This window comes from Protopterus annectens, chromosome 3.part0 (genome assembly GCF_019279795.1).
Source record: "Protopterus annectens isolate FY-2018-M chromosome 3.part0, PAN1.0, whole genome shotgun sequence".
In the NCBI taxonomy this organism is placed as follows: Eukaryota; Metazoa; Chordata; order Ceratodontiformes; family Protopteridae; genus Protopterus; species Protopterus annectens.
In genome coordinates this window covers 635,388,702-635,410,015 of record NC_056731.1, presented here as the reverse complement: position 1 = coordinate 635,410,015, position 21,314 = coordinate 635,388,702, and the positions used below count along the sequence as shown (strand labels likewise).

The window sequence follows — 21,314 nt, the reverse complement described above, 5'->3', positions numbered from 1 at the left end:
ACGAAGCATCAGAGACTATCCATGTGCAACTAACAGTGGGTAAAACTGCCTTCCAGTTTATAGCCTGCTACAGACCACCCTCCCAAACCCAGGAACCCCACTCGGCTTTCCTGAAAACACTGGAAAATATGAAGGTCTCTCCAAACACCATTATACTGGGCGACTTCAACTACCCAAACATAGATTGGGAGCATTACTCTAGCTCCAACACCCTTGCCCAAAGGTTCCTAGAATTCATAAACTCAAATGCTATGGAACAACTTGTTACCACTCCCACAAGAGGGGAAAACATACTGGACCTGATCATCACCAACATGGGGACTCTATGCTCCAGACCAGAAGTGTATCCCTCACTGGTAAAATCAGACCATAAACTGATCTCATTGGATATTCACATCCCGACCCACCCCTGCCCAGAAAACCACAGTGAAAAACTTCTCTAAAGCAAATTTCACACTCCTCAAAACCGAGGTGGAATCCTTCAAAGCCCGGCCTGTGGAAAATACGGCCCAGACCGCAGAATCCTTTATAAATGCATTCTATGAACACCTTCAGGAATGCATGGATCATCACAATCCCAAATAAAACCAAGACCCAATCTTCCAAAGGCAGGCGACCGGTCTGGTGGACCCCAGACATAAACAAACTATACAATAAAGGAGGAAGCTACTACATGATAGATAAAATCCCAAAAAGGGAAGGCATCTCTGATCAGTATTAGCAAAAAACTAAGGGCACTCATAAAATCGTCAAAGGCCAGCTTCGAGAGAAAAATTGCACAGGACACTAAAGATAATCACAAGGCTTTCTTTAGTTATGTTAGGAACCTGGGTGGGAATTCCCAGATATGCTCAGAATTAGTCCAAAATGACAAAAAAATACACTGATCCCACAGACATTGCCAACATCCTAGCTGACAGGTTCAGCGCAAACTTCTCCCCACCAAAAGGGCAAATATCTATCCCAGCAGAGTGCTGCCCCCCTGACATCTCAGATGCTCAGGTGAGAGCTGCCCTCTCCAAAGCAAAAAACACAGCATCAATGGGACCAGACGGTGTCCCAGGCTGCGTCCTACATGAACTCCAAGAAGAGCTAAACCCAAACATAAAACTACTGTTCAATCTCAGCCTTACTACAGGATATGTACCCAAAGAGTGGCGTGCAGCAACAGTGGTCCCTCTCCACAAAGGTGGTGCCTCAACGACCCTGGAAACTATCACCCCATAAGCCTGACTAGCTTGGTCTGCAAAAGCTATGGAAAGGATCATCATGGACCTCATAAATAAAGATATTGGGACCTAAAGACACTGGATCCTACCCAGTTTGGCTTTGTTAAGGCAGATCCTGCCTCTTAAACCTGGTTGACTTTTTGAAACAGTCACCAAGGCCATTGACGAAGGAAGGTGGTCCACACAGCCTATCTGGACCTCAAAAGCCTTCGATACAATACCCCACTCAGGCATTATAGATAAGCTCACCAGCTTAAATATAAACCCCTATGTCACTAGATGGGTTGCAAACTGGCTCAAGGACAGAACCCACATGGTTAGAATTGCTGGAGCCATGTCAGACTCCAAACCAGTTACAAGTGGCGTCCCACAAGGCTCAGTCCTGGGACCTCTCTTGTTTGGTATATATTTTACGGAGGTACAGGCCAACACGGAAGGACTGTGGCTGACCAAGTTTGCAGATGACTGCAAATTGGCGCCATAATCGACTCTCCAGCCGACACAAGCATCCTCCAAAAGGGCCTCATAGAAACAGACAACTGGTGCCAGAGCCATGGTCTCAAGCTAAATGCCAAAAAGTGTATAGTCATCCCCTTTGGCAAAAACAAAGTGCCCACAAATTACCACATAGGTGGTAATCCATTAAGTACAGAAGTCATTAGGGACCTGGGGACCCAAGTTGATAGCAATCTCTCATTTGACAACCACGTGGCCAAAGTGGTTAGAAAAACATTTTATATAGCCCACCTAATCATGAAGGGATTCACATCTAGATTAGGAGAGGTCATCGTGCCTCTTTACTCATCCCTCATCAGGCCCATAATAGAGTACAATGCCCCTTTTGGGATGTACCTTACCAAACACCTGCAGCAACTGGAAAGACCCCAAAAGTACCTCACCAAGAGGATCAAAGGGCTCAAACAGATGCCATATGCTACCGGTTAAAGAAACTCCAGCTCTACTCAGTGGCATACCGCCTGCTCAGAGGTGACCTGTGCCTGGCGTATAAGGCCATGTCCAACCTGGAATTAAGGGACATGCTGCACCTCAAAAATCCAAATCCCATCGAGCTACGCTCGAGACTTGAACCTCAGCACTGAAATAAATAGGACATGCTGGAGGGACAGATTCATAACCCAGAGGCTCCCTTCACTATGGAATAAAATCCCAGTCCAGGTTAGGCATAGTCCCTCATTGACTCTCTTCAAGAGGAATCTTGATGAGTGGATGGGAGATCATAGGTTTACCCCGGGTATCACTTCTGTGTCACTGTTAGACAGAGGCACAGTATACTAACCTCGAAAAAGGGCATAGCAAAATTAATTTAAAATGGGTGGCGAAAGCCAAACATACTCTGGCTAGGCTTATAAATGCCCTAGGGCAGATAGCCTAGTATGAACCTATGAACCTATAGAAATTTATTGAGATACCTAGCTCGGAGCAAGTTTGAATGGTATAATCCCTGGCTCGCAGTAGCTGATGCCTGGTGGAAGCAGTAAGGAGCCAGTCGTCGAGATATGGAAACACCTGGAATCCTCGCCGTCTCAGGTGAGCCGTGACCACTGCCATGCATTTGGTGAACACCCTGGGGGCTGTGGTGAGACCAAAGGGCAGGGCTCTGAATTGATAGTGACTGGCTCCCAGCCAGAAGTGGAGAAACCTTCTGGAGCGCCTGTTAATTTTCATATGGTAGTACGCATCCTGAAGGTCTATGGAGCACATCCAATTGTCCTGACCCAAGAAGGGTATTAATGGACTGAAGCGTGACCATCCAAAATCGGTCTCCAGTCCCCTGTCTTTTTTTTGGTACCAAAAAGAACTTAGAGTAAATTCCGGATCCTTGCTGGTCTGCTGTGACTGGCTGAATGGCCCGTTTTTCTAGCAGTTTTGAAATTTCTAGCACTGCTTGTTCCCTTAGTCCGGGTGGAACATCTGGAAGGGACTGGGTTTTTGTACAGGGGTGTGGACAAAGGGAATTTTGTAACTCTCGGATATGATAGACCGTACCCATCTGTCTTGTGCAAGGAGTTGCCAGGCTTCTGGGTATAGTGACAATCTTCCCCTGACTGCCTCCGAAGGTGGACAGTCGGGCAGCCCCTCAAGGGTGCTGAAAGGGTTTGTCAGAGAAAGATCCTCTGCTACCTTGATTTTGCGGGCCCACTCTGCCCCTCGGGGGGCGTCTATAATTGTTCCCTCCTCTTCCCTTGGAGGGGAAACTCGCCACGTGTGTCAGGCACGACTCCCTGGGGTTTCCAAAACCACATTTTCCCACTCTTCTGACCTTTGGGGTATGGTCTAGAGGGAGTGGAAAAATGGACTCCCACGGCAGAGAGAGTCTTGCCTTCCTGCTCACACCTGGTAAGAGTATCCTTCACCTGTGGTCCAAACAAAGCCGAACCATCAAAGGGGGTATTAGTGAAAAATGCCTTAAAGAGGTCAGCAAAGTTACATAACCGCATTCAGGCATGTCTTCTCAAAGCCACGCCTGTACCTGCGGCCCTACTCACCCCATCGGCTGCATAAGAAATGAGCCGCATGGAGGAGTTGACGATTGAGTTAAGAGTAGACAGCCGGGAGTTAATCTTATCTTGGGACCCCACAGCTGATGGATCATGAAGAGTATCACCCAGTTCTTTGAGAAGATCCCTTTGGAGACGGGTGAAGTGGCACAGATAATTCAGCGACCGCATAGCAAAGGTCGCTGAGGAAAACATCCGCTTCCCATACCTGGCTATTGTCCTGGACTCTTAGGTGGATGGACAGGCACTGAAGGGTCAGCCAGCTCCATCTTCGTGGCTGCTGCAACCACCATGGCATCAACGGGGATACCTTTTGTCAAAAATTGCTTGCTGGGCGGGGCTGTAATGAATTTATTTGGCCTGCAGGGAGTAGGTTCCACTGTATCCGGGGCTGACCATGCCCTTTTGAGCCACTACTTCCATCAGCGGGTCGAAGGGTGGAAACACCCAGGTGGAAGGGCGAGAGCCAACGCATCCAGGTAGACAGACTCGTCCTCGGAAGGGTTAAGGGCAGTCCAGTTCCCCCTCTGCTTAAGGATCTCTAGAATGCCTGAAAAGGAGACATCCTCAAAGGGGGATCTTGGGGACCCTTCCGAATCCTCCAAGTCGGTATCAGATGTGACTGACTCGGGGGAGTCAACATGCTTCCTCTTACATTTTCTCTTCCGAGGGGGGTCCTCCGAAGGATCAGGGAAGGCCTAGAAAGAGGAAGATACGCCCAATGGGGTGACCTGGAGCGTTTGCTCTCCACGCTTGGAGTCAGGAGGGTGGGCAGAGACTGATGCAGGCACCATGGAGGGAGGAGCCGAAGGGGCTGATCGAGGGGCCGACTCAGGAGTCAGCACACTCCTCATGGCCTCGATCATGATGGAACAAAGTCTGTTGCTAATGTAGTGAGTTTTATCTTGTTCAGTTATTTCTTTATTGTACTAACTGGGACTGGTTCAAATGGAAAGTTATTTGTCTGATTAGTATTGTAGCAGGAGGTGAGGGAGGGTAGGTTTGCATTCTGTTGGCAGATATGAGAGATACTAGTTATAAAGTGCTCACTGAACCAGTAAGCTATGGTGGCATTAGTGTTGGTGGGAAGATGACTAAGAGTGGGCTTGGTACCTGCAGCCCAAAACTGGCTGGAATTACTGGAGTATGTTGACTGCACTGTTGTGTAATAATTTAGTCTAAAACTTCATTTTGGTAAGAATTCTTAGCTGTTTAACTTTCATAATTGTTTTTTGTCTTTGTGCCACAAGCACCAGCCCCAGTTTTCATTATTATTATTATTTTCCGTGGGTGTTTGTGCACGTTACCTAGGAAGCAGTTCTCACTTAGACCCACTTATACCACAGAGGTTCTGTAAATTTAAAGAAAAGTGGTACTGAGTTATTAGACAGAATCATCTAGTCAAGGCTGCTTTGGATGAGTCCAACTGCAGTGCTTCAGGGTCTCAATGAAAGTGTCATTATTGAAGATAGCAAGGATTCTTACAAAGTTTAGGTGCTGTCCCTTGGTAATTTTTTTTAAGTTGTCAGGTGCAGTGGTGGGCTCTGTAATGGTGCGCCTTGCAGGAAGACATGTTGCTATAGCTGATAATAGGATTAAAGTGGGGAGCATGGCCATGACATAATGTAGCTTACTGCATCTGAAATACATAGGATTTATGTTTCAGTATGGAAATCATAGGAGGATAATTATTCTGAGCTGAGGATGTCAAAATCCTGAGACCGCTTTCTCTACCCATGAGAAGTCGGGTGGATGAGTAGACAGACACACCAACCTAGTGGTAGTTGCTGAAATGTGGTCAACACCCTAAATTCAGATGCAAGAATCCTTGTATGTTTGTTGGTAGATGCCTGCGGCAGCCTTAAAAGGGAAGTTGGAAATTCCTGGGCTCTAAATTACACATGCGGAAGTCCTCAAGACAGTGGGGATGCCATCCTCTTCCACGCTTAATAAATGATTTCTGATACTTGAATGCTGTTGAGGGCACATTTTGCCCACTCAGTATCATCTATTAGGGTATTCCAAAGAAAAACAGTATAGAGTTTTCCACAGAGGCAGCATCAAGGACCTCTGTAAAGATCGGTAACAGGGCCACAACTGCAAAGGCATCTCTAAAGACACAATCTCAGACTAGAGAGACTCTAGGAACATCATGCATCTCCCCTCTCTTCTCTTTTTGAGAAGAGTTTCTTCCTGGCTTTTTTTTTTGTTTGTTAATACAAGACATTCGCAGGTCCCTACTGCTGCATCTCTTGAGTCAAGGTGGACATCTTGACTAGGTCTGCTAGTCACTTATCCTCTTGTACTCGTGTAATGAGGGCTTTCTTACTTTGTTGACTGAACCTTGGGCAGATCTCACAGCGGTGTAGTTGTGTTTTGAGCAAAGGCAGCATACACACCAATTCACCAACTGTGGTAGCATCTATAGCAAAATGTACTCCAAAGTGCACTCATTTTCCTGCACTGGAGTGATTTTTCCCCTCTTAAGCAGGGCACAATGGAGAATTTTGCTAACACAATGGCAGTCCTGGACATGGTGCTTAACCTTTGTGGTTCAGAGTCCTGGAAAGATTTTGTTCTTTGTCCAGTGGTCTTCTGGTTGAACATACCAGGAGGGATACAGGAGATGATATGCTCCACTATTTTTGTAGGATCTGCTACCTACAAATAATGCAGTTATTACCTTTAGAAATTGATATTTCTTCCCGATACCTGAAAACTCATGCTACAAGCAAGGAGATCATAATATTTATTACATCTACATATCTATATCGAATCTGTACATCTACATATGTAGATATCTATATCTAATTTATAATATCAAATCTAATCTACAATATCAAATCAACTCTAATCTACAATATCAACTCTAATCTACAATATCAAATCTAAATCTTATGAGAACGTTTCCCCAGTGAGGTACTTCTCTGTACAAGCCAGACTGAATTAAGGGATTGACAGTGCTCAATACCGCATCAAAATACCAGATTACTCGTACTGCAGCAAGAAAACTTAAGCTGGATTGGATAAGAGCCCAGCTATACCATAAACACGTTGAAGTCCAGGTATAAGGATGTCTGCCTGACTATGGCAACGTTCTGAAGTCAAGCCAGACATCGATATGCTGTCATTTCTACAACAGTGAAAAAATATCATACCCATTACATATTCATTTATCTATAGGTTCATAGGCATGTACTACCTAGCTGCCCTTGCGAGCCATTTTAAGCCTATCCATTTTCCTACGGTAGATAATTATACTACATCTAATGAGAATAACTCGGATCATACCATAGATAATTTAAGGGGACCCATGTATGGGATAAAGCATTTAGGAGCTGCATCTGTCCATTAGTTATACAGAGGGCAGTTTTTATGTGGACTGAGAGTCTGTTTCATAATAGCAGTATCCTCTGCGAAATACACCTCTTCATCCAAGCTGTTCTTTTGATGCTTTAGAAAAGATTTAGATTCCTTAGACCTAGTATTTTGATATAGCTCAACTTGCTGATATGCCATAAATCCATCAGTACTGGGTAGGGGGTGCCTTGTACGCCAGACACATATCGCCTCTTAGCAATATGTAGAGGATACAGAGTGCAGTGACAGGAATACGGGTCGGTCCATGTAGGACATTTTTAGGCCTTATAATCTTTTTGTAAGGTATTTGCAACTGTAATCCACTAAATGGTAGGGAAAAAAGCTAAAACTTTTCCATAAACAAAATCAGTATTTTTTGTCAGAATAAACTCATTCAAATGTCTTCATTTTACTGCCTTCTTTTGAGTAAAGTTTTGCATATAAAGCACTGTACAAAAACATGCATGGTGCTTCTTACCTGAAGGCTGAGAGTGAAGGGATTTCCCAAATGAACTTTCAGGCTCCTTCACATTTAGCTTTGCAGTGCCAGGCGAGGTACAACCTGCTTGAATCACCGATTTATCTGATAGGCTTTGTTCAGAACATGTCTTTTCCATAACATGAACTTCCTAGATTAAATAAAAATAAACATTTAAACATTTAGTATAGCTACTTCAACAATGTGTAAATCCTGTTTTTGGCTTCTATCCAAGATAATCAATCACCATCAAGCAAATGTCCCACTCGTTCTCCCCACCCAACTCCTGGCATCCAAAGATAACTGAAGGGAAATTAATTAGCTATGGCAAGGAGGTAGTCCCCTTGCAGGACCCAAAGTATTTTCTATTATGGTCCTGCTCCTACACAGCCCTGTGTAACCCCCCCAAAGTTCACTTTAATGCCCCCCCACATGTCAAATCCCAAATCAGATGCACATTTCTGCACACCAGAAATGCTTACCTACAGTGTAAGTACTCCTTCGCTGGTCCGGGTTTCAAGTCCTTCCTGAAGAACTGAGATTCTTGGTCTTTTCATGCAACTCTTGTGAAAGAATCAGGCTAGTGCACCCACCCACTACCTGGCATCAGCAAACAAGAGTTGGCCACCATCTTTCATACCCTTCCTCCCAGCATCCTACAGCACTTGGATTCCTAACTGAACCGATCAGTTAGGCCAGCACAAACTCTAACCTTCTGTCATTTTAAAACAGTATGTCTCTTAAGAAATGTAGCAAGCCACATGCACATTTATTACTGCTCTCAGGATAAATTTGTCATTATAATTTAACCTTAAAAGTACAGTTGTGCAAGCATACCCAGAATAACCAAGATGTTTGAATAGAAGGATACTGGCAACAGTATCATGCCCAACATGTAGGAAACTACTGTGCAAGCAGATACCCAACCATTTAGAGCAACTTCCAGAATTCTGGACATCCCCTGGATGTTGCCAGTCTACCTCATACCAGAAAGGGCACAAAGTGCATTACTGTATAAAGGAGAGAAAAGTCTGTACCGTTTCCAACATTTTTGGGGATGGCTGAAGTCAACAAGGGTCTAAGTTAATTCCACCCCAAGGAGAAGAAAGTGGAGCTAGGAAAAGAGGGTGTCTAGCTTTATCAGCCTCTCTACAACAGCAGTGGAGTCATCAAAGTAAGGGATCCCATACTACAGCAGTGAGCCCTCTACTTGAACACCTACAGTTATTGACAGTATGTTCACTACTGCAGTACCATTCATACTGTGAGGAGGGAGTGCTTAAGCAGTAAGATGGCAGTAAGCGGACCTAAGGAGGAGGTAACATGCCATGCCCTACAGAAATAAACTGATAAACTGTTCTACTCTGCTCATTGAAAGGATGCCAAGCGTGTATTGCATACAACTACAGATGGAATGTGGAAAGTTTTGAAAAAGAAACAGTGCAAAAAAAAAAAAAAATGCTTAACATCAGGATCTAGGGATATAATGTCAGGGGGATACATTTCCATAGGAGCAAGATACCCGATTAAGGTGAGAGACAAATACAAACTGGAAGAGAGGTCGAGATACAACTTTGAAAACTGAAACAAGCTGGGCAAACAAATTAAGCATAGTGTGAGATGAGATCAAGATAAATTTGAAGAAATTTATATGAAGATATTGAGCATAATAGTAAACATTTTTATAGGTACACAAGATGTGGTAGGAGTACATACAAACCGATTAATTTTTAGAACCTACACACAGTTTTTCTTAGAGACAACAGATTGTAAATATACTTACATCTTATGCAAAACAGTTTGGCTCCGCAAAGGGGGTGATAAGTCACCCTAGTGACATCCAGGTAACCTCAGATACTGGAATCAGATTATATTGAAAAAGAACTGCTCAAACTGGATCCAAACAAAGCACAAGAAGACAGAATTAGTAATAATGACCTGAGAACACTTCAGCAACAACTACCATTATATCTGTTTTTAACCAGGTCATATAGACACAGGGAGATTCCTCAAGATTGGAGACATATGCTTATTAAACCTGTCCAAGGGAAAAGGGAGTATGACAAACCCAAAGTCATATAAACCTTTAAGTCTACTTGCATGTTGTGGGAAAATAATGGAGAAGCCAATATAAAGTTATTGCTAGAACTGGAAAGGTTGAGACTTGAAACCATATATCAGTATGCATATGTTGAAAATAGATCTATTACCACCTGTAACATGATGCTCTATAATATAACAGCAACTATGAATGAAAAAATGTGTGGTGATGTAATTTATATAGATTTAACTTCAGCATTTGACAGGGTCATACATGAAACACTAATCAAAGTAGAACTAGGTATCAATGTTCCCTTGATAAGATGGACAGCTGCATGGCTTACAAACAGGACATGGCAAGTATACAGCAACTGGACAGGTGAAATTCTTACAGTCAGGGGGTCCCACAGGGCTCTGTCCTAGCCCCTTAAGATTGCATCATTCAGATCTAACTCATCTGATGTGTTCTACAGTCTATACACAGATGACCTGAAATTGGGTAAAAAAGAAGTTATGTACTCACCATAACGTTCCATCTGAGTAGGTACTTCATTTGTCTGCAACCTGTGGGTATCGGATCCGAGCCGGCAGCTTTCCAAGCTACAAGATCCGAGCTCCTAGCTCCTCCCCCTACCCATAATCCTCTGCTACCTGCTGTATTACCTCAGATCGACTTTTTTGCCTCATCACCCAACTAATAACCTCGAGAGAGGAATACACCATATCTAATCTCCTGACAAGAAACTTACAGGTGACCAGAAAATCCAGAAAAGGTTCGGGGGATGGCAGGGGGGGGGGGTCTGTTGCAGACAAATGAAGTACCTACTCAGATGGAACGTTATGTTGAGTACATAACTTCTTTATCTGAAGTAGTTACTTCATTTGCTCTGCAACCTGTGGGTCAGAGTCCCCAGCTACTCAAGAAAAACCTGGGTGGCCTTAACGGAAGGATATTCCGAAACACAGCGGAGCCAAAAGAAGCCCTGCCTCTCAAAATCATATCTAGTTTATAATGAGAAATGAATGTATAAGAAGAGGACCAAGTAGCTGCTGAACATATGTCGTCCAAGGGAACCCGGGACCAAAAGGCTGCTGAGGTGGCCACAGACCTTGTAGAATGAGCGTGAATTCCAATAGGGGCTGGTTTGCCTGACTATATGTAGCCGTGAATTATGCACCGACAGATCCAATTTGCTACGGTCACTTTGGAAATGGCTTTACCCATAGCTGATTTTGCAAAGGATACATACAACTGGTCCGACTTGCGAAAATCTTTATTTCTGTGCAAGTAGAAACGTAGTTGTCTGTGTACATCCAGTTTGTGCAACTTGTATTCCCCTTTGTTCAGAAAATTTGGGAAGAACACTGGTAAATTTATTGATTGATTAATATTTGACTCTGAAGCCACCTTAGGTAAGAAAGACGGGTTAGTCCTGAGGGACACACTATCCTTGTGAAAAATAAGGTAAGGGGGTTTCATACACAGTGCTTGAAGTTCTGAAACCCTCTTGGCCGAAGTAATAGCCACTAAGAAGGCAGTTTTTCACGACAAGAACTTTAACGGAACCGAGGCCGCAGACTCAAAGGGTGGACTTGTCAGGGCTTGTAAGACTAAGGTCAAATCCCATGGAGGCACCACAGTTTTCACAGGCGGCTTCAAAAGAAAGATGCCCCGCAAGAAAGTTTTGCATAATTTTGTAGATGCCAAGGACCCTAAGCCATCACCTACATGAAAATGGGAGATGGCTGCCAACTGCACCTTAACCGTAGAAGCACTTGCTCCCTTCCGAAAAATCAGTGACAGGAAGTCCAATAGTCGGAATAGGAACTGTAAATGGGTCCAGGCCCTTGTCTTTAGCCCAGATGGAGAAACGTTTCCATTTACTATTGTAAAGTTTTCTGGTAGACGGCTTATGAGCCGCGACCAGTATGGCCTTAACAGGAGAAGAGATACCGGGAGTCCTAGCCATCATTGGAACTAGATCAACCAAGTCGTAAGCTTGAGGTTCACCAGGTTAGGGGTTTGGCAACCCACAGGATGCGAGATCAGGTCAGGAATGGGATCCAGAATCCATGGAGGAGCCACACTGCGAGACCGCAGATAAGGGAACCAGATCTGTCGAGGCCAGAATGGGGCTATGAGGATAACTCTGCTCCCCAACCGACAGGCTTTCTGTATGAACTTTATCATAAGCGGGAGGGGGGGATAAGCATAAAGGAGACCGGGAGGCCAAGCATGAAAGAGAACGTCTCTGGGATTCTTCCCTTTGGGGGGAAGTATTGCGAAGAACTCGCTGCATTTTGTGTTTAATGGAGAAGCAAAAAAGATCGCAGCGAGGCCAACCCCATTTGCGGAAGATCTGCTCCGCAACAGATGGACTGAGAGACCACTCGTACGGAGTGAGAAGTACTCGACTCAGTTTGTCCGCTAATATGTTGGACCAACCCAGAATGTGCATTGCTACCAGAAACAGGTTGGTGGATATCGCCCATTCCCAAACTCTCATAGCCTCTCGACAAAGGGGATAAGACCTCCCGGTTTGTTTATATACCAGACTACTGACATATTGTCCGTCTGGATTGCAATAGTCCCCAGAGGGAGAAGGTCATGGAGAGCTTGCAACGTCAAAAGCACCGCCCTCATCTCTAGGACACTGATATGCAAAGCGGTCTCTAGGGATGTCCACGTGCCTTGGACGGATCTGCCTGAACAATGCCCCCCCACCCCCCACCCGAGGTGAGAAGCATCCGTGGTCAATGTGGTTGGGGTGGGGGGGGGATCACAAAGGGCCTCCCTTCTCCGAGTTCCCGCGCGTGGAGCCACCAAAGAAGGGAGTCCTTCCAAACTCTGCTCAGTGGTATCGGAGTGTTCAACGGGTGGAGTGATAGGGACCACTGAACTTGCAAGGTCCACTGCAATATCCTCATTCGCAGGCGTGTGTGAAGGGAGAGACCGATCGCTGCCGCCATAGACCCTAGTGACCTCAAGAATAACTCCGCCGGTGGGGCAGGACTCTGAAGAAGGGCTAATACCCGATATGACAAGCTGCTCAGCCTGTTTGAAGTTAGGGTAGCTCGAGAGATACGGGTATCCAACCTGGCCCCTATGAATTCCAGGGTCTGAACGGGGCACAGAGAGGATTTCTGCAGATTTACTGAGATGCCTAAGTTGTGGGCAAGAGTCAGAGCGTAATCTCTTGCCACACAGAGTTGATGCCTGTTGGCGGTGGTAAGGAGCCAGTCGCCTAGGTACGGGAAGACCTGAATGCCCTGAAGTCTCAGGTGGGCTGCAACCACTGCCATGACTTTGGTGAACACCCTGGGGGCTGAGGTGAGGCCGAACGGAAGAACCCTGAACTGATATTGACTGGCCCCCAGCCGGAAGCGGAGAAACCTTCTGGATCGTCTGTCCATCAAAATGTGGTAGTACGCATCCTTGAGGTCTATAGAACACATCCAGTCATTCTCCCGCAGAAGGGGGAGAATTGATTGGAGGGTGACCATCCAGAATTTTTCCTTGGGAATGAATAGGTTCAGAGCGGAAAGGTCTAAGATGGGTCTTAGGTCCCCCGTTTTCTTTGGCACCAAAAAGAACCTGGAGTAATAACCCAATCCGGACTGATCTGGGGGGACGGGCTGGATGGCTCTTTTTTCTAGCAACTTCGATACTTCTAAAGCCGCTGCCTCCCTCTGATCGGGTGGTACATCGGGGAGGCGTCTGATCTTGGGGGAAAGGTTTATGAAGGGGATGGAATAACCTCTGGATATGATACGGAGCACCCATCGATCTGTCGTAAGGACTCCCAATTTGACAGGTGCTCAGTCAACCGCCCCCCGACTGCCTCTAGAGAGGGACAGTCAGGCAAGCCCTCAGGGCTGCTGCGCGGGTCTGTCCGAGAAAGGTTCTGTAGACCCGAAGTTACGCGGTCCCCCTCTGCCTCTGGGCCGGTGTCCACCTTGTCCTCCTCTGCCTCTACAGGACGAGGGGTCCGAAGCTGGATGGGATTGCTGAGACTTGTGGAACCACAGCTTCTTTTGTCCCCTCTGATTCCTAGAAAAGGATCGTTGGGGATTAGAGAAGCGGACTCCGACGGCAGACAGCGTCTTCCCGTCCTTTTCACTTTGGACCAGCGTATCGCGAACGGTCTTGCCGAAAAGCGAAGATCCAAAGGGCGCGTTCGCAAAGGACGCCTTGAAGGGATCCACGAAGTCGCAAAGACTGAGCCAGGCGTGACGTCGCAAGACGACCCCGGCTCCGCTGGCCCTAGCAGCTCCCTCCATTGCATGGGAGAGAAGCTGCATGGACGTGTTAGAAATGGATTTTAGAATGGCCATCCGAGTCGAAAAAACATTCTCGTCTCCGACCGACATGGACTCCGGGGGCTGCAGCGTATTCCTTAATCAAGTCTCACTGTAGCCTGATGGTATGTGCCATATAGTTCAGCGCCCTTATCGAGAAGGTCGCTGAAGCAAACATCCGCTTCCCAATGCGGTCCAGTGCTAGAGATTCCTTATCTGGCGGGTGGACCGAAGAACTCTCCTGTGCGAGTTCTTTCTTGGTGGCAGCCGCCACCAACATGGCATCAACAGGAGTTCCCTTGGCCCAAGACTGCCCATCTGTAGGGGGGCTAAGGACTTTACCAGGATGCCTAGGAATTGGCTCCACGGTGTCGAGCTCCTTCCACGCCCTGGTAGTAACTAAGTCTACCAGGGGGTCAGCCGGAAGGGACACCCAGGAGGTAGATGGGCCTGCCTCAAACGCCTCCAGGAACACTGATTCATCCACGGAAGGTTTTTGGGCAGACCACCCCCCATCTAATACACTCATTTCCATGATGTCGAGGGGTGACCTTGGGGAACCTTCCCCTTCATCTAAATCCATGTCGGTGGTAACGGACTCAGGGGAGTCCAGGTGCCTCCTTTTACACCTACGTTTACGAGGGACCTCCTCGGTGGGGCTATCCGAAGAGGGCTCGTCCATGGGTTCTTGTTTCTCCAAGGGAACTAGCTGGAGGGCTTGAGCAGGCTGTCCCCATGGTCAGATGATGAAGGATAGACCCACATGCAGGGGGGGGGGGTACGGGAGGATCCGAAGCCTGGACCAGGGACCTGGAGGACCTCGACAGTACCCTCTCCACTACCTCAAAAGCCGAAGGAGAACTACTCTCGCCAGGCTCCAAAAGCATCCTCCTCGGCTTCGAGGTAGGAATCGGGGTCGGGGCCGATGCAGTCGGCGCCGAGAGAGAGGTACGCTCCGAACCCAGCAGCGCCGAAGACACACCAACTCCCCCGGATCCGACGCTCAGCCCTCGGCCCAGAGAACTCTGATCCGACACGCTCGAGGGTATAGTCGGCAAAGAGACCAGCGCTATCAATGCCGACAAATCCCCGGCTCCGAAAGGGCCCAGATCAGACGACTCAGACCCGAAAATGAGTCGGAGAAGGAGTGATCAGAGCAAAAATGGGGGCCGCGCTCCCTCCCAGAGGGGGGGGGGGAGGCAAGAGCACCCCACATCTGCATTTGGGTCTGTATGAATCGACGCATCATCCGATCCATATCCGCTTCGGTGAGGCTTCTGGTCGATCTAGAGGAAGTCATCGAGGCAATCCGGGAGGGCCGCCTCGACGACCTCGAGGGAGACCGGTCCTCCTCCTCTGGCTCCGGCGAAAAGCTGGGCGAACGGAGCTGAGAGGGGGAGGATCCAGAGACCCTCGAGGGAGAGTCAGTTTAGATGGCGGGGCTGAGGGTCGAGTCTCAGCCCGCCTTTTATGGGATTTGTGCCCTTCCTTATCCTTGTGCCTCTTCTATCTGGAGGAAGAGGCACCAGCGTCACCCGTGCTCGAACCCAAAGAGGGAGGTTGAGTCCCGGGCTGAGCAAGGGGTGCAGAAGACACCGGGGCTGCTGAAGCAGCCTGAGTGGGAGAGGAAGAAGCCGATTCCTGGGGCAGCTTTCCCGCCAGGATCAGCTTATTCCTGTCCCCAATGGCCTGGGGGTTAAAGGCCGCGCAAAATTGGCAGGCTATAAATAAATGGGCCACCCCCAGGCATAAAACGCACTGAGTGTGGCCATCAGCAGGTGAAAGCTTATGGCCACACTCAGTACACTTCGAAAAAACGGCTTTGGGACCTTCAGCCATTTTAAACTCACTCACACCCAAACACTAAGAAGGGGGGGTGTCACACAGAGGAACAACTAACTACGAGAAAACTAAACCACCGAAAATAAACCCAGGGGCCTACAAACACGTACACTATCTACAACTTCACAAAAACGCTAGAGAAAAAAGGACTTTAATAAGTAAACGATCTCACCAAAGCCAGGAGCTCTTCAAAGGATAGCTACTTCAGCCGCGGCAAAAAACGATCTGAGATAATACAGCAGGTAGCAGGAGATTATGGGTAGGGGGAGGAGCTAGGAGCTCGGATCTTGTAGCTTGGAAAGCGGTCGGATCCGATACCCACAGGTTGCAGAGCAAATGAAGTAACTACTTCAGATCATACATTACAGATAAGGCGCATCTGTAAAAGAACTTGACAAAATTGACCATTTGGGCACAGTAGAATAATATACTAATAAATACATCAAAACTCAAGCATATGAGATTTGGGAGACAAACTGAAAGGTGAATATTTAACAGCACACAGTGATTGAAACTGTAAATTCATTTAAGGACCTGGGTATATGGATAGATCCAGCTTTTGAGTTTTTCCAATTATATCAACCAACTGGTTAATGACAGATCTGATGTTATTCATGTCACTATTCTTCACGTCTGGGTCATAGGATCAGACATCGGATCCGAGACAGCAACTTATCAGATGGATCCTAGGCTTGAGCTCCTCCCACTCCCACAGTCCCTTGATGCCCTCTAAACTGTCAGATCTTGTTTGCTGCTCACCAATTCAAATGTAGATTCCCTTGGCTCAAGTCTCCTCTGGGGATAAGTGCTAAATTTTATACCTTCTTTTTGTATTTCTCTGTAGAATTTGAATTTTTGTATCCGAGTTCTAGCCTTAGTCTTGCACCCTCCCCTCTTGTCTAGTTATTCTTCTACTTTCCTTTGTTAAGCCTTTTGGCACCATTTACAAACACAGTCTCTGGCCAAGCCGGGTCCCTCTGACCACAAAAGAAAGGCTCCTCCTGTCTCGGGGTCCTCTTCCACAAAGAAACCTAGGCTGCCTGATTCTAGCTCCTTGGGTATGACTCCAGCCTCGGCTCTGTCAGATCTGAAGACCTCGGATTCTAGGTCCCATGAATCTAACCCCAGATCCAAGGCCTCTGCTTAAGACACTTTTGGATCCGACCAAGACTGGACCTACCATGTATCTGACCTCCTCTGATCAGAGGCATTCGGGTTCTCAATGCTTGGATCCTAAGCAGGCAGGTCCAGGATCCATGTTGGATCCCATTTTCATAACAGAGTACTCTCCTTCGGGTTCTGGCATAGAGCAGCCTTTGGCAACTCCCATGCACAAAAGCCAATCTTCTGAGAGGCATAGAAAGTCTTAGAGGTCTAGGCATGTATCCCCAGCTAGATCTTCTACCTTTTCTAGGTTTTCCAGGAGCTTGCTTCCCTCTAACATGGACAGGATGATGAGGTCCTTTTCTCAAGGCTCAAACTGAGTTGGGGCTTCTTGCGTCCCCTGCCCATCCAGCTAGAGGTTCTTCCCTTGCTCCTCCGCTTTAATCTCCTCGTCCAACCCAGGTGGCTTTGGACTTCCAGGCCCTGGGGCACAGTGAGGAAGTGACAGGGATATCTAAAGCCCACTTTGCCTCTACCCCATCTGAGTCCCTGACTGGTTCTGCTCTTCCTCCCTCAGAGCAGATGGGGTCCCATGCCCGACCAGTCGCTCCAAAGTCCTTGGGGGAGGGTTCAGGTCCAGTCTTTTCGGACTAGTTTCTGCCCCTTGGTATTTCAGCTCTCGAAAGTTTGGGGCTGGTATTATTTGAGGGTGTTGAGGTGGTGGCATGCTGTGTTCCCTCTTCTCAAGTGGTCTTGCCCACCAGGAATGGCGCATCATCCAGACCTTTGGCTTTCCTGGTAGTAGAGAGGACTTTCTCTGCTAGAGCTGCCTCCCCTACTATCCAGGGTCCTTCTCAGCCCCCAAGAGGACCTTCCTCATCCTGCTCCTATCAGCCCTCTCAAACCAGTCTTCGGGAGTTACCTCAATTGGGGTTCTTCACTCTTCTGAGGTACGTCCTCAAAGGCAGGCTCGGGGAGGACTCTGAAGAAATTGTGCAAGAGGAGGCACTTAGTCTCTCACATAGTCTCACCAAGGATACGGACCTCGATGAAGGGGATGGGTCCCCTCAGATCTCTACCCGAAGAAGTCTCCTTCAGGGAACATCCTGGAGATCCTCAGGTTGAAGGGTGGATGGTCTTCCCAACCCTCATCCTCAGAGAGTCCATATTCCTCAAGGCTTTTGGAATCAGACCATCTACCACCTGTGATCCCCCCATGCATATGGGCTGGTAAAACTATCACTATCAGAGCATGGAACGAGCCAGATACTGTGGAGGTATTGCCAAAACAAGCAGACAAGGTTCTAAGAGCTCCCACAGACAGACTATTCTGGTCCAAAGGGGTGCCAGTCGATGCTAAAGTGGTAGCTGCTGCCACTAAAAAGGAGTTTGCAGAGCACAGTATGTCTGTTCATCCCCCCTAACAGAGAAACTCGGGGAATTGACAGACACTGAAAGCAGGTTTTTGCTTCAGATACCTTTGGTTTGTGGACGCTTAATTACTTGGCACACCACCTGCCTCTAGAGGAGGGATTTGGTCAAGGAACTCACCACTTCCCTTTGAGTTTTTGCTTGCTGAGGACTTGAGCAAAGTGTTCCCCCCCAAACTATCCATTCTTTGGTTCTTGGCCAATTCCTCATTGAGGCTCATTTCCAATGTTGTAGAAGGCGCCTCTCGAGCAGCTAGTACAGGCATCGCTATTTAATGTTTTGCCTGGCTGCGCCTATGCTGGTTTGCAGAGTCCTTTAAAGCATCCTTCACCAATGCCCCCTTTGATGGATCAACTCTCTTTGGTCCATCAGCCAAAGAGACACTTACACATAGCGGGCAGGAAAGGAAGACTGTCAGCTGTGGGAATAAAGTTTTCTACCCCTCAGAGGTCCTTTTCTATGACACAAGGGACTACAAAATTATGGTTCTGGAAGTCACAGTCTTCCTTTCAAGACGATCAGGACGAACCCTCTTAGAGGTCAGTGGAGAAGGTCCAATGGCAGACGCCACCTCAGAGGCAGAGGGGGTCCACAAAAATCAAGTCTCCAGGGAACTCTTCTCTGAGAAGCCCTTCCAGTATTCCTGATGCACTGCCAGACTGTCCTGCCCTCGAGGCAGTGGTGGATAGTTTGTCGCTGCACACTTTGGCTTGGGCAAACATTACAAGAGATTAATGGGTGCTAAACATTATTTCCAGGGGCTATTTCTTTCTCTTTTTCCCAACCTCCCCAATCAGGAAACATCTTCCTGATGCACCACCCCGTCAGAGGCAGTTACTTCAGCAAGAAGTGCTCAAGCTTCTTCAGAAGAGAGCCATCCAAGAGGTCCCCTCAGGACAAAGAGAATCCGGAACTTACTCTTGCTTCTTTCTGGTACCAAAGACGACTGGCAACCTACATCCCAATTCGGGACCTAAGCGAGTTAAATCGCTCCATCAAGAAGTCCAAGTTCTGGATGGTCACTTAGTCCATGGTGCTGCTTCTGCACAAGAACAACTGGATGCGCTCTGTGGTTCTCCAGGATGTGTACAAATCACATAAAAATAGACAGGCGCTATAGGAAACATCTCCACTTTCAAGTAGGGGCACTTGATTACCAATTCAGGACCCTGCCCTTTGGTCTCACCACAGCCCCCCAGTTGTTCAAGTGCATGGCAATGCTGGCAGCTCACCTGAGACTGCTGGGAATCCAGGCATTTCCTTACCTCAACAACTAGTCCTCACAGCTCCCATCAAGCATGTACTGGTCACAGCCACTCAGTATGGTCTTCACTTTTTCGACCAGCTAGAAATTAGCATGAATCTACCAAAGTCTAATCTGATTCCATCCCAAAACTTGGAGTTTATTGGCATCCCGCTGGACACCGTCAGATTGCAGCTTTACCACTCAGGCGTGTACAACTAATCAGATTTCATGTTCAGTGCTTCCTAGATCTGTCTCGATCTCAGGTCCTTAGGATCCATAGCGGCAGGATTCTGGTGCTGTTAGCCAGGTTTTACAGGAGGGTTGTACAGTGGACTAGCAGTCCAGTGGTCTTCTCAGTCGCATCCGATGACCGCTTTCATCTACCTCACTCGTGTGCGGGCGTAATCTCCTTTGGTGGATTCTGTCTCCTGATCTAGTAGCAGCAACCCCCCCATGCCATGTGACCACCGAAGCTTTCACTGGCAATGCCCCCTCTCTAGCAGGTAAGATGGTCCAAGGTACGTGGTACCCTGCAGAGACAAACTGCACATAAACGTACTGGGGATGACAGCAGTTCTTTTCAAGTTGCAAGCCTTTCAGGACTACCTTCCTCTTGGTACCACTGCAGTGCACACGGACAACATGGCGGTTGTGTGTTACATCAACAAACAAGGAAGCACACATTATCTGCTTTGTCACAAGGCCATGAGAGAGTGGGAATGGGCGATGTCCTCTGGGTGCTTTCTCCTTGCAATGCACATTCCCAGGGAGTCCAATGTGTTTGAAGACACGCTTAGCAAGACTATCTTGAGTCCTCATGAGTGGTGCCCGAATCCCTCAGTGGCGACAGATCTTCCCTCGCTGGGGTTGTCCAAGCTGCGATGTATTTGCTTCTCCTCACAATCACAGATGTAGTCAATACTTCCCCCTGATCCCCCCAGCCAGGGAGTCACCCAGGGATGCTCTAGTTCACTACTAGCCTCCTGGTCTACTTTATGCTTACTCTCCTATACCTCTCATTCCCAGAGATTCAGAAAGCTTGACTTCTCAAGGCTGCCTTGATCCTCATCACCCCCTTCTGGCCTCAGCAGGTGTGGTTCCCCCCTCTTAAAATGTCTCATCTGAAGTACCCCCTTGGGTACTAGATCCCCATCCAAATCTGATTTCTCACTCCTCTCCCCTTCCAATCCCAAGCCTTCAGACTTTGTCTGACCACGTGGTTTTTCCACTTCATGTAATTCTAAACCAGCCCAGGCTTGCCTCACCATCAGAGACATTCTTCTGGTTTCTCAGGTTTGTGGTAGTAAATAAAAAAGATTCTCTATCACGGCCAAGCAGTGGAATCTGGATCCCTTTTCGGCTCTCATTCCAAACATCTTATTACTCTTGTCTTCTTTTTTTCAGGATGGAGCTAGTTTCTCCACTATAAAGCTGCAATTGGCAGCCATTTCTAATTTCCATGCTTGTGAGGAACCTACCTTTTCTTCTCTCCTTTGCAAGGCCTTTTTGAAAGTTGTTTTCCTGTTTAGGCCTCCTATCAAAGATCCTTCTCCTTTGGTTTTGCAGTCTCTTAAGAGTCCCTTTGAGCCTGCCACAACTTGTAATACGAAGTTTCTGTCTGGAAGACTGACTTTTTTGGTGGCAGTAACATCAGCAAGATTAATTTTTGAATTGCAGGCTCTCTAATAAGACTCCATACACAATTTTTTTATAGAAATAGTGTGGCTCTCTGGACTAATCTCTCTTTCATGCCCAAAATGGCCACT

At 47.3% G+C, this 21,314-nt stretch overlaps 1 protein-coding gene across 1 annotated transcript in view; it reads right to left on the bottom strand.

The window, feature by feature from the left end:
* The window catches only part of LOC122796501 (anillin-like), a gene marked incomplete at its 5' end in the record, with an annotated part of 1,089,678 nt that overhangs the window by 869,346 nt on the left and 199,018 nt on the right, over positions 1-21,314 (bottom strand). Inside the window, 1 exon segment of the mRNA XM_044065033.1 lies at positions 7,587-7,737. Coding sequence (XP_043920968.1) covers positions 7,587-7,737 — 151 coding nt within the window.